Source organism: Meleagris gallopavo, chromosome 6, assembly GCF_000146605.3.
Source record: "Meleagris gallopavo isolate NT-WF06-2002-E0010 breed Aviagen turkey brand Nicholas breeding stock chromosome 6, Turkey_5.1, whole genome shotgun sequence".
NCBI lineage: Eukaryota > Metazoa > Chordata > Aves > Galliformes > Phasianidae > Meleagris > Meleagris gallopavo.
In genome coordinates this window covers 48,521,024-48,542,180 of record NC_015016.2, presented here as the reverse complement: position 1 = coordinate 48,542,180, position 21,157 = coordinate 48,521,024, and the positions used below count along the sequence as shown (strand labels likewise).

At 37.9% G+C, this 21,157-nt stretch overlaps 1 protein-coding gene across 1 annotated transcript in view; it reads right to left on the bottom strand.

Annotated features, from left to right (window-relative positions):
* Window positions 1-399: 399 nt before the first annotated feature.
* CDK13 (cyclin dependent kinase 13) overlaps window positions 400-21,157 on the bottom strand; it is a 59,378-nt gene continuing 38,620 nt past the window's right edge. Inside the window, exons 9-17 of the mRNA XM_031554060.1 lie at window positions 19,689-19,878; window positions 16,939-16,995; window positions 13,828-13,929; window positions 13,638-13,715; window positions 11,770-11,886; window positions 10,617-10,748; window positions 8,060-8,265; window positions 4,580-5,137; window positions 400-3,421 (exon numbers count right to left, since the gene is read on the bottom strand). Coding sequence (XP_031409920.1) covers window positions 2,565-3,421; window positions 4,580-5,137; window positions 8,060-8,265; window positions 10,617-10,748; window positions 11,770-11,886; window positions 13,638-13,715; window positions 13,828-13,929; window positions 16,939-16,995; window positions 19,689-19,878 — 2,297 coding nt within the window. The 3' untranslated portion in view covers window positions 400-2,564. The remainder of the gene's footprint in view (window positions 3,422-4,579; window positions 5,138-8,059; window positions 8,266-10,616; window positions 10,749-11,769; window positions 11,887-13,637; window positions 13,716-13,827; window positions 13,930-16,938; window positions 16,996-19,688; window positions 19,879-21,157) is intronic.

Here is a 21,157-nt window from a genome sequence, read left to right as displayed (position 1 = left end):
GCTGGCCCAAGCAAATAGTCTTCGGTCACAGGCTGGTAATCCTTAAACTGAATTTGGGGAAATACGCATCTGCAACAGTGTACAAGTTTTGGTTTAGATCCATCTGGAAGCCGGCTGTCTACTCCATCTCCTTTGTATCCATCACAGCCACAGCTACTCGCGTTGGCTTTGCTTTTATATCTGAAGACCAAAATCCATCTCAGCAGAACAATGCGGCAGCAGAGCAATGCCAGCCAGCCATGGTGCTGCACTACAGCTCTGCATTAAATGAACTAAAATAACCTAATCTTTACCTCCAGGAAGGATGCAGGACACTATACCTGCCTTACAATTTTGTACTGAAAGTCAAACCACTTAGTCCTCCTTGAAATCCACCTTCCATTTCAACTTGCCTGCTTCTTTTTTTTTTTTTCCAATTTACATTGGAAGTGCAGTAGAGTAACACTAGGCTGCACGTTTTTAGAAAACAATGGCCTAAGAGCTTTAAAAGTCTTGCTTAACTCAAAAAAAAAAAAAAAACAAAAAAAAACAACCCACAAACAACTGTCTGAATTCTTGGGAATTTTTTTCTATCTATTGGTAAGCAAATAAGCCTCAGCTGACGCTGTCCGTACCTAAATGAGAATAATGATTTCAGCCTTTAAAATTCAACTAGCAGAAAAACGTTACTGAGGTGTCCTTATTCAAGGAAACCAACCTACCTCACGCACTGTCAAGTTGTGGTTTTCCTAAAGCACGCGGCCACAAGCGTTTGTTCCTGACTGTCTGGGTTGATTTTGTTTTCAGAGGGCAGGATTCCCTTCTGTGCCCAGTGAAGGCAGCTGCCGGACTTACAGGGACATCTCCATCTCCCATCTGCCAGATCCTCAATCCACATAGTCAGCACAGTGACTTTCTCCATGCTCTGCAACGTGGTACTTGGCCATCAACAAGAACCAAGGTTTTTAAATTAAAACAAAACATCGACAACTTTGGCTTCTATTCTGAAAGTCCAAAAAGTCACTGACAAGACTACATTTGAAATAGTGTAAGTAGAAATTTTACTTTTTAAAAAGTAATAATTAAACACTCAGTTACATAAGGTACCGATTTGTCAACTGGATAATCAGTTGGAAAATTGTTTCCAATATGGGCTTTAAAAACATTCTTTTACGTACATGCAAAATATAACCATACCTCCTCTCTGCAGGAGAGGAACCACTTGTCATCACAGGAAAAAAACATGCTCGATGTTATGATTATTGAGGAGTGGCTCTTGGTTAATTAAGAGTTTTAACTACAGTTATTTTATCCGCTGTTCAGAGAGACTCGATTCCGACACTAGAATACTCGGTGGAATAGCAGATACAAGGACGATTAGTTGGCACAATCAAGAGTTTACAGAATTAGAACTAGTGTAAAATGTCTGCTTTAAATACTGGTCATTTGTCCTTTGTTTACTTCCCATAATGCAGCAGTTGTGGTAATAAGGAGATAGCGTCAGCTTTTCACATACAGTAATTACTGCTGTTGACATTTAAGAGGAAAATTTTTTTTCACCACTCGGAAAGGACATAAAAAGCATAGTTTATTTGGCAGAGGAAGTAAATCAATTACTACAACTCCAAAGAGGAGCTGAGGAAAAACTGCGCTCTTCACTCTTCTCACTTTTGTAGCTTCTTACAAAGTTCAATTTGGAAATTATGACTTGATCAAGATAAGATTAGATGTCTAAATAACTGGTCCACATGAAGTAAACAACACAAAGTCATGACCTATTTGAGTTTCCTATTATTATCTGATTTTCTTGTTAACTATCTAGGTTTCAGTATTACTTTAGCATTGATTTATAGAGTACTTCCAACTTTTGCAGACCTTAAGCTTACGTGTTAAGGCACTTACCATTCAAGTAAAACAGTTTATATATAAACAAGCCTGGGAGATGGAGAGAACATTTTACCAGAGCATCCGTTCTTTTTTTCTTTTCTTTTCTTTTTTTTTTTTTGGAAAGAAAAAATTAACATCGACCAAATATTTATAAAATTTTTCATCAAGAGAAAGGTTGTGTTTTATTATCTGAAATGAGCACAAAGTACGCCTTCCACAATAACACTGAAAGCAGTGCAATGACTGACAGTGACCTTTGACTAAAGGTAGTTCTGTAAAAAGAAAATACCAAATAAATCAGTGCCCTGCTTTGATTGTTGTAAAATTCTTTTTTTTTTTTACATAAAAGTTGGTCCAAACTTACAAAAAAAGCACAAATGTGCATAGTTCAGAAGATCTGAAAGAGTGCCATAAAAAGCCGATGTCCCTAAATTTAGCATCCACTTAAAACTGCCAAAATACAAAAAAAAATTCAGAACTAGTTTGTGAACATGTACAATCAATTCATCTATTTTTCAGACAGCATGAGTTTTAAGCATTTTTAATTTTTCCTACTGTATGCAAGACCCTTTTCCACATAAAAATAAAGCTGTTGAATTAATATTATTCAAGTCTGTTGAATTGCTGCTTTAAACTGCAGCTAGAAAAAAAAAAAGTTTTTCCAGATAAAAACGATGTGCCTGAGGAAAAACAGATACTCAAAATGGTAATCCTCTGCCTCGCCCCCTCACTGCAGATGTACTAATGTGCCCCCTATAGCCTTGGGAGTAGCCGGGTCCTTGTGCAGGAGATGTCCAGGTCTGTCCATGCACGTGGCTGATGCCACCAGGGTTTTCCTGTAAGTTACTTCCATAGCTATAGTTGTGCATCTTAGTAGGCAAGGAATGAGTACTCTCTGGCCCCACAGAAGCGTCCCTGCTGTTCCCCAGGACTGAGATTGGGCCGTGGCTGTATTCAAACCTATGGTCTTTATCTCCGCTAAATAGCATGGGGCCAGTGTTGAGGTAAATGTCTCCATAACCAGTTACTGAGCTGGGAAAGGACTCTGAAAAGGCAGACGGAGGAGGGGCACCTCCCGAGTGAGATGAAGCAGTACTGTAGTTATCCAAAGGCTGAATATCTGTGTTTCCGAGGAAGCTCCTTCGTTCTAGCGCTCCCGATGACCCGCTTCCTATGCCATCGCTACCGCCATAGTGAGCAGAGGAGAAGGTAGATGATGCAAAGTTGTCCTTGTAGTCTGGGCCTGCTACATAGGAGTCTCTAGCCTGGTAATCCACGCTCGTCTGTACGGGCTCCTCCGTTGTTGCCTGAGCTTGATGCTGAGCGAGCAGCTGCAGAAGCGCCGCTTTCACTCCTGCATGAGGATCTGTTCCTGAAGAGTTAGTTATAGGCAAATGCTGGTTCTCTGTCCGATAATCAAGGTCTTCGTCCGTGAGAGGCGGGGGCTCTGGGGGCTCCGGGGGACGCTGGTCTGGAGGCAGGATCCGAGGGCGTTCCTGTTCCGGCGTTCGGTTCAGGAGTCTCATCTCGGCCTGCCTAGCCAAGTCCTCTTGACCTATGCAGATGAGAAATAAAAGCTTTGGAATAAAAATATGCAATAACAATACCAGAACGGAAAGGGCTCTTTGCTAGAACATTAGAGAGGTTCATTAAAGTTCTCTTTAACTTAACTGATAAGTTTTACTCCTAGTTATTTTGGAGTAGGCAACAGTGTGGTTGCCTTAGGAAAGTGATACAAGGTTCTCTTCATAGTAAGATTACCAAGCAAGCAAAGTTTAAGAAAAGTGGTGCACATTCCTTTGACAAAAAATAAAAATAAAAATCCTGAAGCAATAAAGACTAGAAAGTTCGAAGAGTGACCAGGAACATTTGCAAATGGCACATATCAGAAAAGGTCTTCACGGAAAGAAGATTCAGAGAACTGCAAAGGTTAAAAGCAAAATAAAAACAACCTTAACACCCCGCTGCACAAAACCCACTCCCAAGCCACTTCAGAATATTTCTTTCAACAGCTGCCTGCACACTGCACACATCAATAAACCACAATAGCTGAAATAGCAGTTCAAGATGACCAAAAACAGAGCTCTCAACATCAAGACAACTAAGAAAGTCACTACTATAATCCAATGGAAACGTTCAGCCTACTGACAGTTACGGGCAACCAGCTACAGAATCTGCCACTAAGAAATTGATAATAATGCTCTACTCAGCATTAAAAAAAAAACAAACAAGCAAGCAAGCAAACAAACAAAAACCGCAACCTTCACCTCAAAATAGGCTTTAACTAAACACACAGTCAAAACTGGTAAATTTGAGCTATGAATTCAATAGATGAGCCAACACCAGTGCCACTAAGAGAAACTCAAACTGCCATAAAAAAAAAAAAATCAATGCAACTGTTTCATCAGAAAAAGTACAGGTGCTGCACACCTGTCAGTATGGCACCTACTACAGTAAGACGCAAAGCCCAGCCAGGCATTTACATTCTCACCAAAAATTCCCAAACCAAGCAACCAACAACAAAAAAACCCACGAACCCAGCAGCTAGTACTTGAACAGTCACAATGCAAACAAAGGAAGCAACAAAATCGATGTAATACTCTCTCCTGTACTCACATAGACTGGTAATGTTAAGAGGTTAACCCTCTACCCCCAAACTAGCTGCCTTCACAGCTCAAGATACCTGTTGCTTAGCAATAAGAGCCGTCAGTACCTGCAGGCGTATATAATGACTTGATCAGATGTGGGTAACCGGGCGCTGGAGATTCCATGTCGTCCCGGCTGAGAGATGCAGGAGTGGTGGGCTCTGGAGGCTGCCTGAGTTGTAACGACATTTCATTTCCTGATCCGTTTTCCTTCTCCTCCAACACCAAATCTTTTTGTTTTGTTTGCTGAGCCTTTATTAACTGAGACAACAGAACAGCAAATGCACTCTGTACAGCTGCCTGGGCAGCGTCAGTTTCCACTTTGGGCTGACTCAGCTGAGCAGGTGGTACAGGAGGCTGCGTGACGGTCGGCTGTTTTAGGGACTCCTGTTCCGGCGGTGGCGGTGGAGGCGGCGGCGGCTGCTGCTGTTCTGACTGTTTTTCACCTGCTGACAAAATTCCAGCAGGAAGATTTATTTTATTTAGTTGCTGTTGAGTCTCTGGGTTTACCTTAATATTCAACACTTGGGCAAACTGCGCCAAACTAACACTTGTTTTAGACTGTAGGAGGTTTAGCAGGATTGCCACTTCATTCTGGTTTAACTGCTGTCCAGTGCTTGTTTTTGCTAAAGACAAAAAAGGTGTTTTTAAGAATTATACAGAATTTTCATATTTCAGAAACTCAAAATTAAGACTAATCTAACAAGGCTGTCACAACTGGCAAAGCGTGGTTTTGGACAACATAGAAACGGAATGCTTTTACAGATAAACTGCCTTTGGGGGAGTATCTATAGGAAATGGAATAGTAAGATCCAATATAAAGAAAGTGACTTCCAAGGGGCACACACATGCACTTGGACAGATGAGATACATCAAGCTGGAGCTCAATTTTCCACAATGCAACTAAGCTGGGGCTTAAGGCCACCTGCTTTAGGCAGCTGTAAGATTTCCAATCCCCACAAAATTTCCTATCTTTGACATATCACATCCCTCTGTTAAAAAGTGGCCATCTGCAAAACGCATTTCCAGTCACATTCTGGCCTGTTCTAATTCAGCATCTGGATTCTAACACCTGCTCAGTTGACCAGGCTGTAGATGACCCAGAAGCTAGCAGTATCAGTGCAAGGAAGCAAATGCTGAGCTTGAAAAACAAGTCAATCACTGAGTAGCAGGAAGATTCAGGTTTGTAAGGTACGCTCATTTAAAAAAATAAAAATAAAAAAATGGTGTTTATTTGACACAAGTAAGAGGAGACTGATGAAGGGGAAGATAAGTAAGGAAGTCAGAATACAGAAGTATTTTCTGAATTTCAAGCAGTCACTGTGTTAGTTTATTCTGAAAGGAGAAGTGAAGCAGCATGCCCCATAACTAGATGATTTAGAAAAGAAAGAAGGTGAAAATTAAAATGGATGTGTTTTTCTCTGAATTTCTGTAACCCAAGTCAACGTGCACATATTCTGCCTTCCTGCTAATATACTAATACATTCATTCCTGGCAGATTCAAAGCCACACCTGAGAAAAACAGTCACACAAAAAAATTAAGTAGTTGCCTTGCAAGACTAAGAAGAACACAGCTGGAAAGTGCTGCAAAAGTCACAACCAACTACCCTACTTGTGGATGTACACCAGGATGCAAGCACTTGGATTCTACTCGGCAAGGTTCTAAGGACTTTAAAGATTTTATACGTCCAAATACAAAAATAAAATCATCTTCTATTTAGCAATAGATAAAAACCATTAATGCCTTGTACTGCTGGATCTCAGCCAGCTGTCACACTTAATAGTATTTTGTGACATGGATGGTACGCTCAAGAAGATAACAAATTACATTCAAACTTCTCTCAGCTTGTCAATGTGCAAATTCAGCAGAAAGTGCCCCAAAGGGTAACTAACCTACCTGTTACATACCCTTTGACTAGTTTCAAGTCTATTCCAAGAACAAACCATACTCTGGGAAACCTATCAGTTTCTACCAGAACAAAATGAATGAGCTGTACACAGTTCCTGTTAAATTATAAGATATAATAACCAGGGTTCTCGTTCATGAAGCAGAACATCAGCAATTTATCTATTTTTTTAACCTCTTCTTTGTCACACACACACTCAGAAAAAAAAAGCAACAGTTTTGCTTAAAGCATGCATTTTCCATTTGTACACTTAATCCTTTAGCATGCCTTATGGATGATTTTAACTAAGGTTTATTAGGCTTTCAGGAAAAGCTTCACTGAATACAGAAAACACCTATACGCTGAACTGTCTAAGCTCTTTTTGTCGTCTTCTTTTATACCCACAGGTATTTTTCTACCTGATTATGTGTAAGCAGTATCTCAGCTCTGAAAGATTTTCCCTTTTTTTTTTTAATTTTTTTGTTTCTTTTTCTTTTTTTAACGTTTCATTTTAATGACTGATTACAGCAGGTCGCCAACATGTTAACTGCTACAGAAGCACAAGGAAAACTACTACTGTCCTCTGGGCTTTAAGCCTCAGTTTGAATTTGTGGGGTAAACACTGCGAGGGCTGCAGAAAGGCATCTTTGAAAATACTGCCAAAACTGCTCAGAGTGAGTGGTAGAGTGGCAGGAGCTCACAGCCAACTGATCAGCTCTTAGTAAGAAACAGGATGAATAGGAACAAGAAGCAATAAACTGCAGTAAAAATATGATGAAAATAACAATATGTACATATTTAACGTTTATCTTTGTGCAGTATATTTGGAGTTCTGCTCCACTGTTAAATGAAGAGTTGATTCAAGATGGCTAATATTCAAGAACTATCATGCTCAGTGAATCCATTTACTGTTTTTCTTCAGATCAACACCTGTGTAAGTATCATAGGATTTAAGGTCACTTTGCACAATTAATAAACGGTCTAAATTAAACTTACCAGGTATCTACTCAGTGCTGATCATCTCAACTGGTTTCCACATAAGGAGACCATTACTTTACTACTTATATTATTCTTCACTACGTAAGTGTACAAGCAAGACATTTCAGTTAAGTTTCTGAATTAATGGCTGTGCAAGCTGCAGAGGTAGTTACTACTTTTTAATAAGTTATTTGGGTGGTTGTTTTTTTTTTGTTTGTTTATTTAGTTTCTTTTTTAAAGTTGGGTTAACCCAAACAGCTTGGAAAGATGAAGGCCAAAGTGACACGCTGAGGAAATCTCTTCTATTTGAAGTGATGGCTGTTTTAAAGTCTGCCTTTTGGTCAGCTCATCTGTACCTTCAATCTATGAAGTCTGTGATGCTTAGAGTACGAACTGACTAGTGGGATTACAGAACATTTTTATCCCTTGTAAGGGATAAAACCTCCTCAAAAATACAGAGCAAGATAGTTGCTCTGGCTAGAAAAAAAAGAATAAAAAGGAATGCCTAGTTCCCAAAAATAAAGGCAAATCTTTTGTAACAAAGATTTAACTTACAATACCATTCCCTCCTTCAAGAATCCAGAAGACTCAAGAATCCAGTCAGTACTCTTAAAACAACACCTAAAATTTCTAGAGGTGCAATCCAAGTAGAAAGTAATTTTAAGAACCGAAAATATTACTGACCAAGTGCTACACTAGAGTTGCCCTGAGTTTTGAGTTGGGAAGAAGTTTGCATGCCTTGTGGGGTGTTGGTTCTGCTCTCATCCATGCCTAGAGACAGATCCTTCCTAGGGACTTTAGTCGCTGTTGCATCATCAGTCATGCCCATTTGCTTCTGTCTTCTGCGTTTTTTACTCCACAGCTCGTGGCAATCCTGCCACAAAGGAAGGCTGCAAAGAATGATTAGAGATCATCAGTTTTATCCCAGATTTTTAAAAAAATGTTTTTTAACTACAGTGGTAAAATAAATATTCAAATTATGCATAACACAGCATTTGTAAAGATGAACCTGCTGGAATTTAGAAATGCATCAGGAAACATTCGAAGCCAGATATGCTTTCCTGGGTAAAATCTCTTTTTCAATTGCCTATTTCATAAGTGCAGGTCTCTCTGGCAGAGAACAGGAATGTGCATCTCACTATGAGAATCAATGTCACTTTCTTGCTTGTAGAAGTACCACATCTGCACAATTACACTTATTCACAGTAACAGATATGGCTATCCAGTATTAGCAGCCATACAGCACAGGCAGCCAAGAAAGGGGAAAAAAAAATGTTGCAGGAATAAAGAGTACTCAACACTAACAAATTTAAGTTGATAGGAAGAATAAGGGATACCTCTAGTGCTTTAAGACAGACAAAAGCAGAGGAAAAGTATCTTCTACAGCACCCGTCGGACATTAGTTCAATCTTCCCATTATTATTCCTCCCTACAGGTATCCCAATTCAGATCTCTTGAGGAACACAGAATTCCATCCCATAGCTTATGGAAATACTGAGATATGGCATTAAAACAGGTCCTTCTGTTTTCCCTTACTACATATTAGTAGTAACTGTCTGAGCAGTTCTCTTACCCAGGAACGTGAAAAAAAATGAGGTGACAGATGATAAGAATCACTGGAAAGGAAGTTTTGACAGTTGCTTTCTACATTCTCTTTCTCCACAGAACAGCAGGTCAAAAGACCTGTCAGGTATTTACTCAACAACAGCTTGGATCAATCAAGAAACTATAAGAATTATCCTACAGTACTTGCAATCAGCAATGAGCAGCTGTTTCTTCCAAGAGAGGAACCTTATTCTTTCTTGAGAATAGTTATCATTTTCATTTCACTATGACAAATGTTGGTGTCCGTTTTTAAAAGGATACCAAAGGACAGTTTGTTTGTTTGCTTTTAATTTTCTTACATCAGTTTCTAGAATAGATGCACTACCAAAGCCCTGAAAAGAAGAAAATGTTTTCTTCTCATTCACTTTCTTCAAAATGCATCAGCAACAAGGTTCTGAGATTTTAATGAACAGCTTAATATTTAATACTGCTGTTTAGTAATATTCAGATGATGGAAAGAGACTCAGTCTTGTGCATCAAGATCATTACTACCTTCTATATGTAACAGGTAAGTCTTGAAAGATTTTTAATGAAATTCTTAGATAAAGCTGAACTATTTTTTCCAGTTGGTAACTAATTAATAAGAAGTCAGCACAGGCTGCCTTGAAGGTTTAGTCAAACTTTTAAAGAATTTAGTCAAACTATTAAATGTCCTGTCACTAGGCAGCTATCTCAAGGGAAAAGTTAAACTTGCAGACTCTTTGAATGTTTTTCATTGTTTTACTCAGGGCTTGTTCCAGTGCTATTTGTACTGCCTAAAGTGACAATCAAGTCACTGTAAAAAAAACCAAAAAACCAAAAAAACTACTGAACATTGCAATACATCTCTATTCAGAGGAGAGAAAAGAACAAATAAAAAGCCACACAAAATATTTCACTTCTGGAAAACCAGGCATCTCATTTGGCACAGTAAATCACGTATGGTATTTTACTTTAACTCTCAGATACCTTTAAAGAATTCTCTGCCTAATGTTATTCTACCATTGTATGGGAACTGTAAGATCACAGCCTGAACCAGTGATTGAGCACCTGTTGAAGAAGCACAGCTAGCCCTGGGAGCACAGGTGGAAGCAAAATCCTGAGTCCACCTCTCCCTAAACTCATTTAAGGGGCTGGCAGCTGAGAGAGAAACACCTCTATTCAGATATTACTTCCTTCTGGGAGTCTGCAGCAAGCTCTGGCCTTCAGAACGGGGTAAACTATTCTTTTCCTATTACTGGCATTTGACTGATGTTTCATGGGTCATCCTAAGACTTGTCAGAAGCAATTTCATACCTCCTCGCCTGAAAAAGCCATCAAAGAAGGTAATTCAGGTTCATGAGGGGCCCCAAAACCGTTGGAAAACATGGATACTGATAAACAGATCCATTCCTTTTTTTTTTTTTTTTCAAATGACAGTAATAGTCACTAATTCCAGCAGCATCAATTCAAGCTCATCTCAGATCCTCACAGCCACTGATATCATGACGTAAAAGCCACTAAACTGCACTTCAGTGCAGAATCACCAACTGTACTTATTGACAATTTTCTTCTACAACAAGCTACTTTAACTGAAACACAATGAGCTTAATGAAGTCAGTACATGTTTGCTGCTGTTTCGTAGGAGTAAAGAATATTACTAATGGAAATGACTTACTCTGGGGGAGGCATTTTAGATGGTTCCACGTCTCGCAGAAACTCGCACTGAAGAGCTTGTTCAGCTGTGCAGCGCTTGCTGGGATCCAGAGCAAGCATGTAATCAAACAAATCTAATGCAGCTGGTGGGATGCTGCAAAAGAACACAATGGAAAAAAGCATAAACTGTTTTTTGAATCACGTACTTCAGTGCAAAGTTTTAATAAGAACACCTCTCCAGAATAACTGAACATCTAAAATGAAGCCAGGACTTACTTTTAAGAGGCAGATAACAAAGTTCATCTTTACCAACCTCTGTAAACACAGAAACCCAAGTGTGTTATGGGTTTGTTTTGGTTTGGTTTGTTTGTTTGTTTTTTGCAGAGGTGGGGGTGACTTCAGGCAGTTGTGTTTCTGTATGTGGCTGACTTGCTTGAAATACTGCTCTTATTGAAAAAAACAACAACAAAAAACAACCAACATCAAAAACCCAACAGAATTGAAGCCAAGACTATAGTATTACTTGACACTTGGGAATTTAGTGCATAGAGAGGTGCAATTTTGTATGGACCAAGCAAAACAACTCTACTGCTTTAGGAAAGCCTTGTTAGTTCAAGCAGGATGATGCATTGATTCTAAACCCTGAAGCAGATGAAGGAAGGGAACAATCCCTTTAAATTGAATCTACAGCTGCTTTCTATAGCTTTCATGTGTGACATTTGCAAAAAAAAAAAAAAATGATCCAATGGTACATAGTATTTTAGAATACACGGTTCAGGTAACTCTTGTGTTGAATGAATTTATGACCCAAAAGACTGTGACATTAACCAGACTTCATATTTAGCTGTAACCAGTTGTCCTAATAAAAAACAATTAAGTACTGCAAGCTGTTTTTTGGACAGGGAAAGCAAGCAGGTGTACCAATCACGGAAAACAAATGTCTCCTTAGGTGAAAGCTGACAGGTGGCTGAAATTTTAGGGCCTTCTTTCTCCCTTCTCGAAACTTTATTAAATAAGGGTTAATACAAGCTCTGCAGGAATCTTCTAGGAATCGAAAGCCATTTTTCTTTACACATGACTGTTTTCTAGAAACTGGCTGAACATACATTAGTTCAAAAAGATGCCAGCAACACTTAATGCTGTTACAATTGAGTAAACTAATCCTTTGTCCTTACAATGCAAACTCTTCTCTCAGTTTTCGACGATACTGCTTCTTTGGTTTCATTGTGTTGAAATAAGCTAATTTTATAACATCAGGCCACACTGCTGGACAAGGGCTCCCACAAATTCGGCTGTACAAAAAGAGGGGGAAAGAAAGGTATGAGATCCAAAAGCACAAGTGTGCACAGCTGTCATTTTATTCTTAGAAGTAAATACAAAACTCATTTTCTCATTTTAACATTCAGTTTCATTTAGCTAAAATTTCTCTACAGTATAAGGCCTAACACCATTAAGGAATGGTTAATTATCTAGGAAAGGTAACTACCCTTCACAGACTAAACTTCACAAAATCCATTATTTCTGTGCCCCAACCACTCTAAAGCATCTTCTGCACAAAAGGTTACCTTCTGAAAGTCAACTAACTATGTCTGGACACCATTCCATGTATTTGATCTGGAGCAGTGGATAACCCAGATCTAGGGTGCTGGGCTGTTAGTTCCTAATTTCAGAGAAGAAAGAAATACCAAAGGCCTGAACAAATATTAACTTTAAGACTAACAAGAATTTAGTTGACACAGAAGATGCTCTTGGAGGAAAAAACAAAACAAAACAAAACAAAACAACCAACCAGTTAAGTCCTAGGGGTAAATACAACCTTTTAGCAGCTTGTTTATTTTTACTTTTTCATTTCAGTTAAAAGTCTTCTGTGTTGGGCCTAATCTATCTCCATATATAGAATTGTCCTTAGCCTCACTCCTCCCATTCTGTCCATGCCTGTTTTGTCCCATCAAGGATGGTAGCACAGCCTAACACCACGCTGCTCAGCAGAAGAATGGGAGTGGCAATTTACCCTGCAAAGTTTAAGACTTTGATGAAGGCAGTCAATAAAAGAAATATATTTCCCTAGTTCACTCTTTTCCATTTATTTGATTTAAATTGCTTGTGCAAGAGACTTAAGTATGAATTAATTACGTCCCTATGTTAGGAGTACATTACTTTCAGGAAGAAAATAAATTCTATTTTTTTTCTAATAGAGTTTACTTCAGTTCTATATTTGAGCATTAAAGCTAGAAAGAATAAAATGTAGAACTGTTGACTGTAACATGACGGTTACAGAGATTGTGTATAAAATTATAAAATAAAACTGATATATTACACCTAAACAGTCTCCAAATGCATAGTACTGAATAAAATGGAGAGGAAAAATGCTCCAAGCAGCTAGCTGCCAGCATTCTTCTTTCCTGCAGAAAGAAATCTCAAAATCTGGATTTGCTGCACCAGGAGGTAAAATTTCTGATGACTGCGCTCTCACTGCCATCTGGTGGACAAAAGCAAAGATTTCCAAAATCAAGAACTTTGTTCTTCTACCGAATGATCACTGGAATGTTTTGCACCTCCTAAAAACTTTATTTCTCTTCATCAGCTAGTAAGGTATTACACAGAAGCATACTGTCATTTAATCTATCTTGAAAAACATTTCAATATATAACTTACATTTTAAAATACTTTGATTTTTAAATAATTTTACTATTCACTCTTCTGGTTCTTTAAGTTCTACAGGACTCACTCTCCTTCCCCCTTGTTTTTATGAAGAGGGTGTCTGCTCACTTGATTTGCTGTAAAGAATTTGTGATGCCATCTTAAAAAGGAATTACATTCTTTTACACTTCAGTAATAGGAAAAGCTCCAGCTGCATTTTGAAACACTTCCCCACATCCAAACTTCAGACACTTATTCTATGTGCCCCTGAAAACCACTAGTATCTCACACAGGATGATAATGAAGTACTTGTAAACGTTAGCAGTGTGTTACCTTTGTTTTTAATGTGAAAAAGATTGGCAGTTTATCAGGCACCTACCACACTGTAGTGCCTGCTAGTTACCTTATAAGTTCCAGCTGAGCAAGTTCTTGATTTGCTTGAAATATTGGCTTTTTTGTAAAAAGTTCACCCAGGATGCAGCTGTAAAACAGTTTCATACAATTTCATCATTATGGCTTCCAGTACAGACTGACAGAAATATTTACTGCTGGCTTGTTGTTATGCTTGCTACACTTCTGTACCAAACTCTTACCCACAGCTCCAGACATCGATAGCTGGCGTGTATCTTTCTTCTCCAAGCAGTAGTTCAGGAGGCCGATACCATAATGTAATAACTTTGTTGGTATATGGTCGGCTGTTGGGGGGAGCAAAAAAAGAGGACTATCATTTTGCTACAATCTTATTTCCGAAAAAAGTGATATTTTGAGGGGTTTAATTCTACGGTGTTATTTAAGGACAACGTTGTCTTCCTTTTTTTCAGTTCTACAAAGTTACAACTGCAAAAAAGCAACACATCCATCTGACCAAGGCTATCGAAGAACAGTCTGAAACAAGACCTCAGAGATACACAAATAATCACCAAGCCATCTTGATGCTATGTGCATCCTGTATTTCAAATACTTAAACAGCAATACTGTTCACTTATTACACTGCTAGCCATTTCAGAAAAAAGACCTGCTTTGATAAAAAAGTGATTTCTTGACAACTGTTAATTATTAGAATATTGAACACAGGATCTCTACAAACATTTTAAAAAGGGGAAAAACAGTCACTCTCCTCTCTGGAAAGAAAGAAACAAAACCTCTCTCTCAAACTATGTCCTTCAACAACTCTGAATTCTAAGTCTGGACCATTTCTAATATATTCCTTTATTTCAACATTTTTAATTCTTTACAGTTCTAACCAGAAGTTCTGGTCATCGTGAATAATCCTTTCCATCCTCACACTAACGCAAGGATTCCGCTATCCTAGACATGCATTTTCTGTGGACTGGCCAACATAGAGCATCAACAGTTCAGAATGGGAGTCATAGCAGATGTTAGGGTTGGGCTGTTTTCTACTTAGTTTTTGCTTTGTTTTTAAAGAGGGGTGATGGGATGGGACGACAGTAGGATGGTTCTTAAAAATCATAAAAAACATCCTTCTAGTTTTAAGATCTCAAGATTACCAATACTAAGCAACTCCAAAGAAAAAGCAGAGTAGCATTAAGCACAGTGTTTTTTACAAGTTCTTGCAATATGCTTAGTTCTACAGGTATCATTTCTGCAAAATTGTCCCAGCTTTTTTCATAAAGTCCCCTATTTTTGTTTTATTAAAATTAATACAGCGTGTTGGTTTTTTTTTTGGAAGCAGTTCCATCATATATTTATCTCTGAAGCAAACACCCATCTTCAAAACGTTTACATGGTATGGACTTCCTCTACAGATAAGCCACTCACATATATATATTAGTATATTGGCATTTTTGTTTCAACAGCTGTTTTCTCAAACAATCTGTCATAGCTCTACTCTAAACATATTAAAGCCTCCAAAATAACATTTAAAGAAGAAACTAGAATAACCAACAGGAATTCAGTTACAATTTTATTTCCTCTCCATCATGCTCCTTCTAAACTCTGTAACCTTTTGAAAAGCGTGTCATTCCAACAACAGTAAAGAACAAGAGTAAAATACACAAACTTAATCATCACGTATATGCTTGTTGGTGTACATCAAGTACTGATGTTACTGCAGGTCAGAAGCTATTCAGAAGGAAAATGAACGCCAAAAGAATTGCAAAAAATATACTAATGAGACTCTAATAATCTCCCCAAGCTCAATTAGCAATTTTATTAGCTAGAGTAAGTACATTTTAGTCTTGTTTAATTTATCTATAATGAGCTAATGTTGTTTTCACATTCAGTAAAACCTTATTTGCATTATAAGGATGTTGAACTTTCACTCTTTCAATTCTTAACATTTAGTTCTACAACCAACATTTAAATTTAAAAAGATATTAAAAATAATGACAGTAAACCAACAAGAAGTCAGTTTAGTGAAGATTAAAATAGCTAGGTAGGATGGTATCATCTCTTTAATTATAAGTACATCCAAAATGAAAGTGAATTAGAATCACAGAACCAACAAGATTGGAAAAGACCTCCAAGATCATCCAGTCCAGCTGTCCACCTACCACCAATATTTCCCATTAAGCCGTGTCCTTTAGGACAACATCTAAATGCTTCTTGAACATCTCCAGGAATGGAAAGTCAACCACCTCCCTAGGCAGTCCATTCCAGCTTCTGATCACTCTTGCAGAGAAAAAAAATTTCTAACATCCAACCTGAACTTCCCTTGGCATAACTTGAGACCATTCCCTCCAGTTCTATTGCTAACTGCCTACCAGCTGCTACAAATGACCTAACCCAAATACTGTACTCCAGTTTCCCTAATTGTTACTTGAGCATACCTTCCTGAAATAACAGCTCAGAAGACAGTGAAAACAACACTGTTGCATTGAAGAACGTCAGAGGTCTGTGAGAAAATAAACTCATAAAACTGATAATGCAGATATAGTTTGCCAAATTAGGCATGCAGAACTCAAAGGAAGCTTAATACCTAACATTCTCAATATCAGCCATCCGTCGTACATATCGATACAATTAACATTCAAACTTGACTTTGAAAATCTCAGTCCAAATAACAAATACATAACACCACAATATATATATATATTAAAATTCTTAATCATAAAGGCTGTGCACCTGTTTCCTGGAGTACAATTGTAACAAAGCCATCAAAAACAGAAGCACAAGTCACAAGAGGTTTCAGAATAGCCTTTATTTAAACTTGTATCTCTGTTTCCAACAGATGTAACAGGACTGACTGCCTAAAGAATACAATAAACCTCTTCAAATTTAAGATTAAATCTTACACAAAAGTAATGCTTAAAAAAAAAAGAAAATAGACAGTAAATGGATTGGATTTATGTCAGAATAAGTGTCACTGTTCCTAAATAAACCTTTCCTAGGTACATCACCAGACAGAACATAAGTTTACAAGACCATAAACTAACATTTAGTAAATGTCTACAGGATGTAACCTACTTAAAGCTGCAACTCAATCTCCAAACAATATACAGCTCCTCTCTACAGTTATTTACCCTCAATAGTCATAAGGGCACTCACTTGTACAAAGGGAGCTTTGTGTTTGTATGCTGCATGAGATAACATGCACTTCTTGCAATTTCCTAAGCAGCACTACTTATGTTACAGTACAATAACATCTCCAGACAGATAGTTTTTTTTTCAGCCCTCATAATACTCAAGAGTTATGAAAGAAGACATACCTGTCAATGCTTTTTCACAGTACAATTGTATCTTACCTTTCTTCCGAGTTGTACAGCCGAGCAAGCCCAAAATCTGCAAGCTTTATCTGCCCTCTGGTGGAAAAAGGAAAGAATTATTTAGGACTTAACCCTGCTAAAACTAGTTGAAGTTTCAGATTTTCAGACAGCTGCAACTGAGCTTCAGGAAATGCCTTACAAATCACGTATCTCTTCAATTAAAAATACACTAACCTACTCACTATCAAAGAAAAGCAAGCAAAATTAAATACAGTGACAAAGTGGAATTTACATCACTGTATGCTACTCAAGATTTAGGGTGTATACTGTTAAACATTCAAACCAACAACTCTGCAGGAAAAAAAACTGATGGAGGAAACTTCTTTATTTTTTGATGCTTTGATAGTTAAAGTACTGCTAGCATAAGGAATTGCACAGCAAAAACAATAACAACAAAAACCTAGCAGCAACCCTACTTCCTTCTAGTAAGTCTAAGCACTGTTTTGTTCTTCTGAAGCTTAAACATGGCCTTCAAATCAGGAAAACCAACCAGATAAGGGCTTCTATTTTTGCCAGCAGCCAATTTGCTGAATGATAGAAGCCCAAAGCCCTTGAGTTTTCCCATACACAAGAGGAAATGTGGATGATACAGAGCTTTGCCTGGCTTTCTTTATTTGCTTTTGCCACAAACACTTTCACTACTCAGTGAGAAACCCCTACTGTCCACAAAGCTGGGATAATTTAAACATAAAGCAATCTGCATACATGGAAAACATTTGGCAATGTTACATGGATTCTTTGTTTCAGTTTGGTTTCCCTGTAATTATGAGTTTTAACTCATGTGACTTTCAAATAAATGAAAGTTTTGGCTATTTCATCAAATTACAGCAAGACTTGAAGATATCTGAGAGAATGAGTTTTGTGATAACAAAATACACAGATTACAGTTTGTATTTCTTTTTTCCCCTCATCCATATGCCTGAAATTACTGTAACACTTCATGGTAGTGCTCCAAAAGCAAATAAATGTTTCCCTAAAACTTCCCTAAAAACTGTACTTTTATTCTTCAGATCCTGTATTTGTAGACTATCAAACAATTTTTGAGTACAGATGTTTAACTTGCATAGCTAAAATACATACAATCCGTGTCTTTCACTTTCAGGCTGTAATGGTAATGGCACTTTAGAAGCATTGGCTTAAAATTATTCGAATCAACTAAGTTTTTCTTCTTCGAGTGGAAATCTCTAAGATACTCACAAAACATCCTAGGGGAAAATACTGTTTATCCTAGAGTCAAGGGAGCATGGTACAGCAGAAAGCACTGCCTCTACTGTAACGTGCTCTTCTCCAATGTCAAGTTATATCTCAGCTTCTGAGCTCCCAGACGTGCACAGTGACAGCATCACCACTGGACTAACAGACAAGAAAGATCAGGTGAATGGGCAAGGTGAGCTATGTGGAGGCATGTGTACATCTGTGTGAGAGTCTATATCAGAGTCTTGCAAGGTTGGTGGCATCCAGAGCTGAAAACAGTCTAATATTAATTTAAAAAAAAGAAGAAAAAAAAAAGGACAAAAAAGGGAAATTCAATTTGGACAAACCTGGGACAAAACTAAGGCCCTACTAAATAAGATGTTTTTTGCCCAGTATTTTATCTCCAACAATGGCGTGAGCAGATTTTTAAGGAGAATGTGTAAAACTTCCCAGCTTTGAGGCTCACCTTCCTTCTACACACCCAGCACCACTGGATTAGGGCTGCCTGTCTAATGCTTTTCACAGATTTTAATGACATCCATGAACTTGTCTTGTCCTTTTCTGAATCTTACGATACTACCCTGAAAGCTTCCTGATTCAGCACATCCCAGAAACTGACAACCTGTTCTGTACTGGTAAGAATATCTGTCAAATCTGTTACTTACAACTTCTTACTGTTGCTCCCTAGTTTTAGTAGAGTTGGACGTAGTGAACAGGAGTTCTGCACTGAAGTTATCTGCTAGCTTCCTAATTTTTCACACCACAATCATACACCCACTTCAAAACAGAGTTTTTTGAATATTCCTCCTCCTACTCTTTAACCAACTTTAGCTGTCCTCTGTATACTCTGCAATTCTATTTTGTCTCCTTTGAGATACAGGTACAAGAATTCAAGACAGAGACAGAAGTTCTACACAGTAAGAAAGCACTGTGTCTCACTCTCAGTATCCTTCGTAACAGTGAATTGCAGTTGTGATTTTAATTTTTGCTGCTGCTGCACATTCAACAAAAGCATGTTTACTAATATGGGTTTTTTTTTAACCACTTGTGATTATAAATTCTTCTCTCCCTTTGATCGTGGCTGTAATTGCAAGCCAAAACGTGATTGAAAATACCTAATCAAATATTGTTACAAAGTATTATCCTGATTAATAAGAGTGAAGACTTTTGAATTCTGCCACAAAGAAGCAGCCTATCCACACTTCATTTTGAAATGATGGTAAAAAAGAACACACAGATTTCCTAAAACTCTGTTTTAACTAAACTCAGGTAACTTTTCCCCATCCTCTCACTTAACAGACACAAGTTTTAACCTTGCTATTTTAACATACAAGTTTAAAAGACAACTGTTAGATCCAGTGTCAAGCAGAAATATTACCAGATTATTATTTTACAGTTGATTTCTAAATAAGATAGGCAATCTATAAAAAAAACTTTGGCTCATAGATTATAGCAGATGAACTGTATAGATTATAAAAAAGATTTAAATATGATCCCAACATACAACATTTACATACTGGAAACGTTATTCATACCTATTATTTAGTAGAATATTTGAACATTTTATATCTCTGTGCAAAAAGTTCTTCTTATGGCAGTAGGCCAAACCCTCCATCAGCTGTCTCATAAATGATTTTATATGATTTTCATTAAAATGAACCAAACCAGATTCCAGCAATCCCATCAAATCATGGTCCATATATTCAAATACCAGATAGAATGCACCTAGAAAGGAGAAACAGGAAACAGAAAGAGAGAGACTGGTTTATCAGCAGTCCAAAAACACTGTTGCTCCATACTTTTGAAAATGGGAATTGTTTTTCACACAACTATTTGTGTGTTGTTGCAACGTTTGTAGTTGCACCTCAATTTCCTATAACAGCAATAAAATAATCTAATGAAGTGTTTTCATAACATTGCTTTTCCATGGAAATAATTATTCCAGTCATTAAACGCTTGCGAAAACAAATAATTCTACAATGCAGTGCTTTACCTTACATAAACACAAGTTCTTCCTATGGCTCCTCATCAAAAACATGCCACAGGTAGAGCTGCCAGCTACTAAATCAAGTACTAGATCAGACTGTCCAGGGCCCCATTCAGCCTGGCCTTAAACACCAGGGACAGAGCATCCTCTCTGGGCAACCTGTTTCAGCACCTCACCACTCTCTCAGTATCTGGCCATACCTCATATTAGCTCATCTTATTCCATAAATAAACCCATTAAAGCCACAGGTCTCTGATAAACACAAGTATTCCTAAAAAGGAAATATGTTACATACACCTGATGCAGCAACAGACAACCTCCAGCACAATGTTATGTTTAGCACTGATTTTTTCCCGTTTTAACTCTAGGGCAGAGACAATGCAGACCTTGCAGAGCACTGGTTGCAATGCAGAAACTACATTAGTGGGATCTGTCCATCTTCCATTTTCAAATATCTCCCCAAGAGATTTCAGAGCTATCACTTTAAAGTGGAAGAAGCTTCTGCCCAACAAGAACTCACTACGGTTCTAGCTTCCAAATGAGAAGTTCCAATTCAGAAGCTAGTGAAAGTCCTGTAGCAGCAAGGGGAATTCAGCTTGCTAAGATATACATTCACAGCCAGATTTTGGCAAACTGATGTGCTTTCTTGCACAGTGGCTGAAAATGAAAGGGAAAAGTGCTATCGAGTTTAAATTGTGTCTAGTATTTAGTATTTAAACAACCAGGTAAAAATTATACATTAAGTGCAAAACTTGAGACAAAGATCAGTGAAAAGCAGCTAAACTATGGGCCACTGCCAGAGAGGCTGTGGTTCATGGCTTTCAATCCATCTCTTTTTGTCCTGCTGTGGACAGTAGGATGGAGGAAATAAGATACCATTTATAAAATATCCATCTGGGTGCACAGAGGAGGTGGAGCAGAAGATAAATCACCCAGATGCAACACAGTCCCACCACTTCAATAAAACGAAGGAAAGAAAAGCATTGAGAGCCATACAACAACAGAAGCCTGCTGAGT